At 30.5% G+C, this 14,168-nt stretch overlaps 1 protein-coding gene across 1 annotated transcript in view; it reads left to right on the forward strand.

The window, feature by feature from the left end:
* The first annotated feature begins 510 nt into the window (after nucleotides 1-510).
* LOC143192737 (uncharacterized) overlaps nucleotides 511-14,168 on the forward strand; it is a 103,224-nt gene continuing 89,566 nt past the window's right edge. Inside the window, exon 1 of the mRNA XM_076398263.1 lies at nucleotides 511-826. Coding sequence (XP_076254378.1) covers nucleotides 511-826 — 316 coding nt within the window. The remainder of the gene's footprint in view (nucleotides 827-14,168) is intronic.

A 14,168-nucleotide genomic window follows, 5' to 3' on the forward strand; every position in this document is an offset into this window, starting at 1 on the left:
GCCCTCCCATTGGCTGCGCGACTTTGTCGCTGCCGCAGGCCCCGCCCTCACGGGGATGCTGCGACGCCACGTCCCCCTCCGGAGAAGGGTGTACACGGGGTAGGTTATTGAATTAAGCTTATCATTTGATTTCGGGCAGACAGTAAGGTCTAACGCGCGAGCTCGGAGAGCGCTATCTTGAAAAAATCGCGCGCGAAAACCCTAATAGCCATAATTTGATAGCCGGAGACTTTATTCGATTATTCCTCAACGGGTCGGAAGTAACAAGTTTACAAGTGGCTCTAACTAGGTTGGTGCTAAATCATACCACCGGTTTAAGGTCGATTGAGATTCGCGTCTGATACGAGATCGTTTATCGGATTATATCGTAAAGTGGCCGCAGATTTTACCGATTCTTTTCGTTTGGTGACGATCCTGATTGTTTTATTTGTTGTTATGGTCATCACTAGTTGATCGAATTCCTCTCCCGCTTCTATAAAACTTCACTCTTCTTTCACTATTTTCCCTACGATGGATTACTCCTACTTGAATCAAGCTTCTTTCGATTCGAGCTGTCTTCAGGGGGCCGGTATGGACCCCACGGGTCTCACTAATATGCCTTGTTCTTACGGCGACTTGACTTCCTGTAGTCAAATGTCCCAGGCAGCGTACCGGTATACAGCCGCGGCGGCCTCCATGGCTCGAACTTACAATCCGACGGCCGGTACCCCGATGGGTGTCCATCATACACCGGCTGGTTCCCAATGTGCGGTTATGGGAGCCAGGCCACACGTCCAGGATGTCCATAGAGCTGCGGGGATGTTCCCGTCGTCCATGAATTTGCAAGGTGAGTTTGATTGTTTATTTTGAGAGATATACGTTAGTGGTTCACGGAAATCCATGTAGTTCTGCATTTTTTATGATTATTATTTGATTTCTTGATCATGATAGTAATTTTTAGCAGATAAAATTCTGAAAAAATAATATTTGTATACATTTCTGATTAATAAATAATACGATGTAGTCGTTACTTCATAGTTAGTTCAGGTTTTTTATTGCTTTCCTTGAGGCAATATTAATATTTCTTTTTTAAATAATGTTAATTGTGTTTTAATTGATTTTGACAGGAAATATTATTATACATTTTTGATACTCTAATAATTATAATAATCTAATAATTAATACCGTAATGTTAAATATAACAATTTTTATGTACTTTTGATAGTCCTACACCAGCACAATTTTTATACCCTTTTAACTTCAGTTTCAATAAAAATAATAATACTAATTCACAACTAATTGAAGTAAAAATAGCTTAATAAAAATATTGGAGGTTTAGAAAAATATTAGTAGTAGATATCTAATATTATAGTTACAAAGTAATAACCAAATAAAATTTAACAACGGTAGTACCTATCATATTTTTTAGTCTATGTTTTCTTTGGGTTACTTTGTTTTTCTTATATTGTCAAATTAATTGTTATGCTGTAATTTATTTTTTGTATAGTGTTATTTGAGCAATAAATCTATATAAATGTTTTTTAATGTTTATGATCACCATTTTTTAATATTTATTTTTTCGCTATTTATTAAGATTTACAGTGGTGCTTAATTTATCAAGTTTTTTAGTTAGATAATATATATTTAATTGTTATAATATACATTAATTATTTAGTGACGACCGGTCAGAAATTTATTTTAGTTTATGGTGAATTTGAATAATTGGCATGGAATGGATTCAATAACTTCGATAATTTAACTAACTAAAACTAATAAAAAGTCCTAGACGCTTTGTTTTTAGCTAACTAAGGTATTGTTAAAAGCAAAAATAACTATGAAAATCTTGTTTATTAGCAACATTTGAAGACCTACATTGGTTTGTTTCTTCTATTTGCATTTTACTTATGTCATCGGTAAAAACGGCTTAGTTTTAGTGTTGATTTATAACTGTTAATTTTGATATAGTTGAAAGGGAATGCAGTAATTAATAGAATACAAGCTTGAAGACTAGGATTTAGTTCTTTTAGTAGTTTTAGCTAAGATTTTAATGAAAAATCGTCACTATAAGAGGAAGTACATCACATAATATGCGGTTTTCCAACAATATTCCACTTGATAATGTCATAAAAAACAAGTTATTGGTCCATAATTCTAAACTTTTGAGTCGCATGGTTTCACATAAATGATGGATAACACTCAATGAATGTCCCTTGTTAATAGTTTGGGTAGAAGAAAGGAATTCATAATAAACAACACTATAATAATAGGAGAAAGCCGACTAATAGCCGACTTTCGGTGGCGTGTTGTGGTCTAGTAGTTTGGGTTATATTTTGGGTAATTTTTTGTCAACTACCGTAACGATACTGTTGATAATGTTTTTTTAACAACATTAATACACAGTATGGACAAAATTGAGTGTTTTTAGACCCGAAGGTCATATACGACTGATAATTGTGTTGTTTTTATATTGATTAAATTGAGTCGAGCACAAATATGTGAGGTCAGCAAGGTCTCTAATTATTTATCAACGATTTTTAGGCCCCAAAATGTTTGATCAGCTCCAAAAGATCTTCATCGATAGATATTGAGGAGTGACCAGAATCCGATTTAGAATTTTAGATTGACTGTAATTTAATATTCGCCACTTTTTTCAATAAGGCCGATATTTGTGGCCGTTTAGTATATTATTCAGTATGTCTAAATTGCATAACTGAGCCAAAAAGTCACAATCAATTACAAAATTAATTGTTGTGTACGTCTATTTTGACTGACAAACCATACTTAGTATGTTAACAAACACTTTTGCACTGACTCGGGTCATCGCTTAAAAAAAGGTAATAAATTACGATAATTATCTCTCTCCTTTTTTTCCTTAAAGGAATATGTACAACTCGATCTCACTGAGATACGTTCAGTACAATCTTAATTATAAATTAATTTATTACTACATTTCATTTGTACTTGGATTAATTCACAAGTAAGACGAGTGCGGGAAAATACATTAATATGTATTCGTCAATTATAAAATTATACTAACTTAAGTTATAGTTTACACTAGGTATACACTTATATAAGTTCATATGGTTTGGTTCGCTTCAATCTTCTGATATCCTGCGCGCTATCCAGCGGTTGTATTTTTTCCACGTTAGTATGATTTAGTAATCTTCTTTCGTGTTTCAAGTCGAAATCTTGGATAAATTCGCAAATCCATTTGATTTTCAGGTCATCGTGAAATTTTTCGTTGGTTACTTTTAGCGATTGGCATTGATAATCAATTGAAGAACCTTATTTTGACAGCGTTGCGCCCCATAGGTTCAAATTGTCTTTATGATTGTCTTATAAATCAGCCTCTTTGATTCTAGATCAGGTTGAGAGTATCTTCCGACTAACCAATATTGATTTTATTTTGGTTGTAATGTATTTTGCTCTTTGTCTAACATGATGTTTCCAATTTTATCTACCGTCAAGATGGATTCCGATGTATTTAGTTAATTCTGCTTCTCAAAGTTGGTATGGGAAGGAATTCCTACATCTCCATCTGTTATCACGAATAGAAAAACAGTGAATTTGCCTGAAATAGTAAATACTATTTTCAGTTGCTAGTTTTTTACTAAAAACTAGATCGATTGTTTTGCGACTATCGACTATTTCGACTATTTTCAATAAAAATCCTCTTCTAACTGATAGAGGTTAACAAACGACTCGACCAAAGATGCAAAATGTAAACGGCCAGCGAATCATTCCGCGATCAAGTGGCATTATTTAAAATGCACAGCCATCTTTTCCTTTTCGCCTTCCTGGTCGGCCCCTCCGAAGTCGGTCTTCCATTTTCTTCTCGCCGCGGTCGCCCGCCTATCGTCCCGTCCTTCTCCCTGCCTCGCCGCGTTCGATATCGGCGACCTAACCGGATTATTCACAATAACTTTCGCTGCTATTAAATTATTTAATTTGAGCGGGCTGCTTCCGAGAAGTGTAACCTTGTTAGCGGGCCAAACTGAGTTATGGCCTTATGATGGTCTTCCGAAGAGAGAAAAAGCCTTCTTCGAGTCAGTCAGCTGCCGTCTTTTGGTCGATCGAGTTTGTAAAGCTACATTAAAACATGTACGGTCAAACTGTTTTTTTCCGTCTCTCTGTCTCCGTCTCTTTGTTTGGTTGGGTCATAATTAGTTTCTATTATTTCGTTAATTAAGTGGTAATCAGTGATGTGTTTCTTTTAACGTAAGCTATTACTCTTAAATATTAGTTGGTGTCAATAATTACTGATAATTTTATATATTTATGAGATTTACCTTTGTATATTAAGATCAGAGCTGAATCATTGATGTTCAATCTCATGTTTTATTTTAACAATTTCCTATTATTATAATTTTCCTTTTTCTAAACAGGTAAGTCTTGTTCAAGTCAGTCAATTGTTTGAAATAAAACTATAGCAAAACATTTATGATTTCTTCTACTTGATTTTACTGTAATTAACTTCGATTATTTCGTTAATAATTTTACAAAATATGTATATAATTATAGTTTTATATTTATTTACATTAACAGCTACTCATAATTTTATATACTTGTAAGTAAAAGTTGTTTATTTCTTCAATTATTAAATAGTTATAGGTAAAATATTAATAATCCCAAACAGCTTTAAGATCTGATAGGATTTTTAGCTCTTTTGAATATGTTATACTTTAATAATTTGCTATTATTGTAATATTTTATTGAGAAGATAAAAGCCTCTTCGAGCCAGTGAGATAGTTTCGAGCCTGATGTAAAATTAGTCTTGTATAATGATTAATATCAATAGTTACTGATTATTTGTAATTAGTACGTCTTGTTCGAGTTAGTCAGCTGTTGTTTTCTTCACCAGAGAAAAACATTCTTGACCAGCCAGTCTGATGATAATTAATGTTTTATATTGATTAATTTTAAATTGTTGCTGATTCTTTAATATATGTATGACTGAATGTTGATAATTGACTTGATTATTAGAGTCCCAAACCGTTTTAAAATTTGAGCTGATATTTCTCCTAATATTATATAAAATTGTTAAGATTTTAATAAAACATTTTTGGTCAACCTTTCTTACTTCTAAATCTTTTTCTTTTAGTAAGTTTTATACTTAAAATTGTGAAGTTTGCAAAACTACTAGAATAAAGTACTTTAAATTAATTTAAAAAATCTTTATTTATAATATTTAAGATATATTTTTGTCTTTACATTACAATTAAACAATAATAAGTTATTCAAATTGGAATAAAGAATAAGTTAAGTGACTATTAAAAAAATGTTCTTGGTAAATGTTACATATAAAGTTGTCAATTTTTCTTAATTTTTTTAAGTTAATTCGTATCAGTAATTTTCAGTAACGCTCAGTAACATTATTATAAATTATTTCTAAATTTACTCACAAAAATAGAAATGTATAAACATTTAATAATATATTTGGGTTTAGATTATTTTCGAAATATTACATACAGGTAATTTTAACCTTATATATTTTCATATTTATATTTTAAAATAATTTAAAATGTCAATATTTGTTAGTTTCGGTAGAATTTCGTTACCGTCTTCAGGTTTTGCTTCCTTTTCCTTGAACTGATGAGAACTGATTAGAGATAAAGACGATTACAGTATGCTAAATATAAATCTCCTCATCTCGATTACATTTTGAATAATAGATAAGCTAATCTTTTGATGGAAAATCTATTGAACTATTTAAGATACGGCATAATTCGGGCGGACATTTTTCACTGCGTAAGAACCGAGAGGGAGTAAAATGCTTTTCTGCATGTTGGCGATCGATATAGGCGTTTCTTTACTCTTTCCTTGTTCCTGGTCTCCTTTCCTGTTCCTGCAAGTCTATCTGCGATTTTCGAGATACCCGCTCCTGCTAGATATACCCGCTGTCGTTTCTAACAGGAAAAAGGAGACACAGTTTCTTTTTCTAGAAGTAAATTTTTATTAAATTATTTTTTTGTAATATTGTAATACTGAGTCAGCCATAATTTGTCTTTTTACAACAATCTGAAAGTAGGAGGACACTTTATAATTATACTTATTAGGGTACATAATTTATAAATCTATGAGGTATATTTTGTTACTACTGTGGACATCATTAATATTTATTGTTTATGTTTGAGACCATTTAATTTTAATGTTTCTTGTCGTATATTTATGGTATTTAAGCCTTAATTGAATTGAATAAGAATTTAAGAACTTAAAAAATTGAAGGGTAGAAGATTTAACAATATAATACATAGCAATTAGATAAATATACAACAGAAAGAAAGAGGACTTTCTGCTTAAAATTTAATACTTTTTATTCAATACTTCCTCAGAAAAGTTGATATAGACTGTCTAACTAAACGGGAAATGGCATTATAGATTATTCAAAGTTTATTTGTATATGCGTCATCGAAATTTGTGACGTCAAAACGTCACAATGTTGCTCCATCAACTCTGAGTTTTAGTTCAGTTTGGATTTAACATACAACAAAATTTTAATTTAAATAAAAATTAAAAAAAATTGAAATAAAAATGTCATCAAATATAACTTATTTTAACATTATAGTACATGTAAAAACTACAGTTATACAGCCAACAATAGTTTATAGGATAGAGTTATAATCTATAAACACTATGCTTCCAAGAACTTTGTATACTTCTGACAATCCGACGACTTTGGCAGGTTTATTCGTTTACGCGTCAGGCAGTATTATCTTTTCAACTGGGTTAAAATGAGAAGGAAAATGAATTGATAAATTGCAGCAGGCAATACATTAAACATCTTGATGACGCATAAACAAATAAACTTTGAATAGACTATATACATTTGTTTCAATTTATTACTTTGAATACTTATTTTCAACTTTGAATTAATTTTGATCAGTTTTTTATAATTTATCTGATTTTTTCTATATAACATTAGATACATTTTCCTATATACCAGCTTAAAGTAAAGTAAAGATGAGTGCTGAAAATTATAAAATATTGCTGGAAACTTTTATATCCTTAATACACCTGACAAAGAATAACCTGGTTCACCAGAACCCCATCTCTATACATAAATATTTTTGTATAGATATAGAAAAAATTTATATAAGAATACTAAAATTGAAACTCTTACACTACCTGCTCTATTCATTAAACCTTATACCTTCTAATTTTGATTTGTTTCATATCATTTCGTTATATAGCGGTTAATGATATACTATATATATATATATATATATATATATATATATATATATATATATATATATATATATATATATATACTATATACATTTGTTTCAATTTATTACTTTGAATACTTATTTTCAACTTTGAATTAATTTTGATCAGTTTTTTACAATTTATCTGATTTTTTCTATATCACATTAGATACATTTTCCTATACACTAGCTTAAAGTAAAGATGAGTGCTGAAAATTATAAAATATTGCTGGAAACTTTTATATCCTTAATACACCTGACAAAGAATAACCTGGTTCACCAGAACCCCATCTCTATACATAGATATTTTTGTATAGATATGGAAAAATGTATATAAGAATACTAAAATTGAAACTCTTACACTACCTGCTCTAGTCATCAAATCTTATACCTTCTAATTTTGATTTGTTTCATATCATTTCATTATATAGCGGTTAAGGTAGTACATCATTAACCATTAAATTAAATTATTGTATGTATATATATATATATATATATATATATATATATATATATATATATATATATATATATATATGTATATATATTTTAACATTTTTAAAAATCGATTTATTATTACATAAACTTCAAATTTCGCTCAAACTGAATTAAAAATTAAGCTGTATCGAAAATATTCTGTCTGAACATCACTCAAATCAAAAGGAAGGTGTTTTTAAGGCGTTTACACAATTTACATGGAAAATATTGACACACTTCCACTCTTGCCTCGCGTTTCCATCACGTTTGGTATAAGCTTTCAACATTTTAACTTGTCGGCAACTTGTTATCTCGGTAAGGTGCGAGGAGGAAGGCTTTTTCAATTTCAGACGTCTCTCAGCAAATTATCAGGCATCAATCATCTCCTGGATGTTGTGGGGTTTAAAAGCGAAAATATTTATTTTAAAATATGCGTGGGGGCGCTGATCGATCTAACCTAAGAAAGTGCCGAAAAGATACGTGGATTACGCAAGAACTTTACGAAAAAAAAACACGTGCTAATTAAGATAACCTTTCTTTAATCATATATTAATAATGAATTTGTATTTAATTTGTGATTAAGTCTATTTAATCTTGATTTTCTGTCATTATATTTTATAAAAAGTAATAAATTTGGTATGACCGTCTCTTCTTGTATTATTATCAGAAATGTCGGTAAGAATCAGTTGCGGTTTTTGAAATATACAGGGAATATGGAAAATAATACGAACACCTGACATATATATATATATATATATATATATATATATATATATATATATATAATATTTATTTATTAATATGGGATTGAGTTACCATTAATTTTAAATACTTTGCAATGCTTTACAGAATACATTTTTAGAGTGTCTGAATAGTTTTCAATGGAGTGTTGCTTCAACTCAATTGCTTCAATGATGTTGGAAATGAAAGTCGAATCCTCACTCTCTGCTTCCAATGACGGTTCGATTTTGTTGAGGTCGTACAGTTGTGCTGGCTAGGGAAGATGATTATATACTGAAGCTAATCAAACCAATAGGAAACTTTTTTGAATGTAATAATTAATTGGCATATCTTTTTAACAGTTATTCTAAAGTGCATAACGAGTGGTTTACATTTACTTTTTACTCAAATTCTCCAAGTATATAGTTCCTGTTGTTGAAGATATATAAAATATTTTATTAATGATTTACAAATAGATAAAACCATTATTATATATATTATATCAAATTATATCAAAGGTGATAATTTTATCCATTAACAATACTTTACTTGTGCAAACTTTATTAATATATATTTGAAAATTACTGTACTTTACTTTTAAACTAAAAATCTCTTGATATCACCAATGATAGTTGAACTTGGAAGTAATGCCTGTAATAATGCTGACAAAAATATTAATCGTTGACATAAGACACATTGATTGTGTTGTAAAATTGCTTTCTTAATGATTTGGGATAGATAAAATTTTTGGTATTTTGCATTAGGGCATTGGACTTTACAATCCGTTGATAGCCGAAAGCATCAATGATCGTGAACAAGTGATATTGAGCCCATTTTGTGAAGCCAAAATTAACGCTGAAGAGGACGCTGTGTGTCTGGTGGGACTGAAAGGGAATTGTCCAATTGTCCAAATGTATTACGTCATGCAATTGAAAGAAAATGGTCTGAAGTGGATAATAAAAAACTCTTGTCTTCTATACCTTAATGTAATGTGTAATGTTGTTGGAGATAAATTATTCTGTATCCCTTAGCTCGATAAAGATTAGTAGTATTATAGTTAGTAGTAATACTGTTAATTGTGATTATCTTGATATAAGAAGATAATTGTGGTAGCTTACAAGAAATAGCTGACTGATTGGAGATATTGGTAAACAAGATAATTTTAAAAAAATATTTGAAACTGTTGGTCACGTATTATATTAATACACAAGTGTGATTAATTTTTTTAGTTACATTTTTATCCTACCCATTTTTGTCAACATAATACAAACTTACATGATAGCCATTCACGTTATTATTACAGGAACATCTCTATAAATTCATGTTTATAGTTTTAATCCCTTTACCTTTCCCACAGTGTTTAGTGGCCACTCAAATATTCAGAACGGTAAACCACAAGTGTGGAGGCGACCTTAACGCAAATTACATTCAGCGTTAAATATTCACGTCACTATTACCGATTGGATTCTTCTAGCGATTTGATACATTGTATTCATAACTTGTATTCGTTCAATTATCTTACATTATTATTTAGTATATCATATGCCAAGAAATATGCAGGTTTTATTATTAAGTTATGAATTAATTATAATATATTTATGTTTAATTGATTTATGTTGGACCAGAGGTAATGTAAAACTTAATGAAACAAACCTAAATGGGGTTACTGAATTGTTCTGTTTTTTACCTATTGTAAATTTCTTAAAATTGGTTCATATTATTCTTTTATTTAGTTCATATATTTATTGCTATTAATTTTCTTAGTTTGTTTGCGTTCCTTAAAGCTTTCTTGGAATTATGTTGTATCTGATGATAACAAACCAATGCTATTGTTAATGATGCTTGTTGATATAAGTTGTTTTAATTAGTAAGTTACGTGGCAATATTAGTTTTGCATTGTATCAATTCCTTCAACAGTTTTCTGGTAGAGCAACAGATTCTGGGGGATCCTTACGCCTTTCATCGACATGATAACTGAGTTTGTCGTTATTTTATTGAGATCATCATACAAACTGTAAGATTTTCATCATCAAGGCTCAGAGTCAGAGCAGTCATGAGAGATTTCTAAAGCTTAAAGGATTAGTGGAATGACAAAACTGTATGATGACGAACAATTTCAAATTGAACGAAATCATTTGATGCATTTGAATGTGGCATTGAAAAACCTCTATTTTCTTTAACAGAAAATTTATAAAACGATATTGCAACATGGCATTTGATCATATATTACACAATTTATGACTATTTGCAACCCACTATCCACCTTATTCGCCAGACTTTATTCCTCTTGATTTTTACTTATATCGAAAATTGTTCTAATTTAGTGATCAGAAAATGGCAAGTAAATTATTACTATTTGATGTTATCAATGATGTTATGTATTTGTAGTTATCAATAATTATTCTCATGAAGATGCTAATAAATTGATATTTTGAAATTTCTAACTCGATAATCTGTGTATTTTATTTTCTTCAACTTCGAGCTATTATATTTTGTAGCCCCTTTCTTATTTATAGTTTAAACATGCCCTAGGCTAGGTTGATCATGTTTTTCGATCTAGATTGTCAGTAGTTAAATTGGAATTTTTTTTGAGACATTACATTGGGTATTATATACATATGCAATCATATTCCTTATATTGACTAAACTCAAATAATAAATAAATAATATACTACTATAAATAAATAATAAACTAATAATTACTATGAATGTAAATTTAGTTTAGAGAGTTAGAGAAATGGAAAAGCTAACAAAACCGGATTAATACGAAATTTCATTGCTTGATTAATTGATCGATTGATACCTTCTGGTACTTAGATAGCATTAAAATACTGAAAAATGTGGAGTTTACTAAATGAAGTACCATGAAGAACAATGATACAATAGTACAAAATAATTAACAATTTACAAACTTTAAAATTAATTTACAGTCATCATAATAAGTTATCTTACTGACCTACAGACAGTAATAAAGGTACAGACCTGCTGGATTTCTCCATTACAAAAGGCATCTCATTAAAACAAATTAGTACAGAAAGCTTGTGCGATCTAACATCTGATTGCACTCCAGTATTGTTAACACTGGGCACGACAATCCTAAGAAAAGCAAAAAAGCCTAATCTTACCAACAAATATACTGACTGGGACAAATTCAGATTAATATTGTAGGCACAAATCAGTTTAAAAGTAAGACTTAAAACTATAGATAATCTTGAGCAAGAAATCAAAAATATAACTGAACAAATTTGTTCAGCTGCAAAAGATGATACCTCAATAGCAAGAAAGAAATCAGAGTATGAAGTAATTTACCCCCTCGGAATTAGAGAAATGATAAAAGAAAGGCGAAAAGCTTTGCTTTCGAAGGTATGCAAGTGAATTAAGCCCACAAGCAGACAAAGATTATTCGCTATGGAAAGCAACTCGAAGATTTAAATGACCAATTATTCGAGTACCGCCAATTAAAAATGATCGAAATTAATGGAATTATTCGCACAATACTTAGCTAACATATTTCAACCTAATAATATAAAATCTACCATGGATACATCTCCTGCTTATCAACTCGATGTAGATCTAAATTTAAATTTTCCACTGGAAGTTGCCAATTAAATTGATAACCTCAATCCTAAAAACCTGGTATAGATGACATTTCATCTGGATTATTGAAAAAACTGCTACGAAAAACAATCAACATGTTGACATTTAATGCCTGTTTAAGGCTGAAGCATGTTCCGGAATGCCTTAAGGTGGCACAAATAATTATGCTTAAAAAACCTGACAAACCTGCAGAACAAGTCGAATCTTACAGTCCTATTTCTCTACTGCCTGCAATATCAAAGTTACTTGAGGAACTAATATTTAAAAGTGATAAATATTTGGTAATAATACCAGATTTCCAGTTTGGTTTTCCAAATCACCATTCAACAATCAATCAAATGCACAGAGTAACTGCGGCTATTGAAAGGCTATTGTAAGATTAGAAAATTGTTACGGCGTAACTATTGTCAATTGCTCGAGTTATATTTATTCGGAATAAAATGTAGAGTATCGCACTAAATGGCGTTCTCGACATTTAAAAATATTTCGGCTGGAGTTCCACAAGGTAGCGTCTTAGGATCTCTCCTGTATCTGCTCTATACTGCTGACATTCCAACAACAAAAGAAACACTACTTGGAACCTTTGCTGACGACACAGTTATTATGGCAAAATATATATCTCTGCCTAGGGCAATAGAAATAGTGCAAGTGGCAGTCAACAAAATATACAAATGGATGAAAGATTGGAAAATTCAACTTAATAGCTCCATATATGTCTACTTTAATTTTGCATTGCGGCGAAATAATAAAAACTTGATTATATCACTCAATGGATGCCCGTTTCCTAAAGCAAGCTAAATACCTTGGAATCCATCTTGATGGTCGATTAAATTGGAAACATCACGTTAGACAAAGAACAAAACACATTAGAACCAAAATAAAACAACTATACTGGTTAGTCGGAAGATACTCTCAACTTGATCTAAAATCAAAGAGGTTGATCTATAATACAATTATAAAGCCAATTTGGACCTATGGGGTGCAAATATGGAGTTACACTAAAAATTCAAATCAACTAGTCATACAACGCTGTCAAACAAGGTTCTTCGATTGATTACCAATGCCTATCGCTATGTAACTAATGAAGAACTGCACGATGACCTGGAAATCAAATGGATTTGCGAAGATATTCAAGATTTCGCCTTGAAACACGAAAGAAGATTACTAAATCATACTAACATGGAAGCGGTGCAACTGCTGGACAGCGCGCAGGATGTCAGGAGATTGAAGCGAACAAAACCATACGAATTTTTATAAAGTGTATACATTTAGTGTAAACTATAGCTTAGTATAATTTATTAGTTAGTATAATTTTATAATTGAAGAATACGTATTGATGTATTTTCTCGCACTCGTCTTGCTTGTTAATTAATCCAAGTACATAGGAAACGTAGTAATAAGTTAATTGTAAATTAATATTGTACTAAGCGTATCTAATAAAGATGTTATAAAAAAATAATAATTTATCAAGTAAGTAATTCGAAATATTTATTTCTAGCTCAGATCTGTCAACGTTCAGATACACTTACGATATTGTAAGGCGGTTTAATAAATAAAATGATCGGAAAATCTATAAAATGTGCTTACAAAGTGAGCGACTCTCTTAAATTTCCCCCTCGCAAAGTGCGTTTCGTTTTCTATAAAGTCGTTCATGCGAATAAGCAGCAGCTGAATTGATGTAGATGCTACGCGAATTTTATGATTGTTTTACTATCGTAACATGTAGAAGGACTTTATGGCCTCCGCGTGAATCTTTTTACGGCTTTCCTTTGTCTTTAGAACCAATGTCGAAACGTATAAATCTTGCAGAACGTGTCTTTTTTATACTTTTTATGTAACTATGTACTTTTTTTAAAACGGCACGACATTTCGCCTTTATAAACCAATTTTACGATGCTTTATGTTAAATAAAAATAAAATAAACTCGTTTTACTTTTATACGGACGTTTGTTGTTTCAAATACGGTCGCCGATTTTTTTCACTATAAATTATTTTATATCGGCGTTTTCCTGAAAAATAATTATAATTTATGGTAATTAGTATCAACAGAACGTGGTTCGTTTTATTTTTTTTAAGAGTAGAGTATTGGTTTTATATGGCAAATTAAAGGTGAACTTTTTTACATTCCTGCTAAACATTTTTATAACCATAATTTATAACCAAGATTTTGCGCATCTGAATCACCAG

This window comes from Rhynchophorus ferrugineus, unplaced genomic scaffold (assembly GCF_030347505.1).
Source record: "Rhynchophorus ferrugineus isolate W39M unplaced genomic scaffold, kcgeb_rfMv2 rfM3, whole genome shotgun sequence".
Taxonomy (NCBI): Eukaryota; Metazoa; Arthropoda; class Insecta; order Coleoptera; family Curculionidae; genus Rhynchophorus; species Rhynchophorus ferrugineus.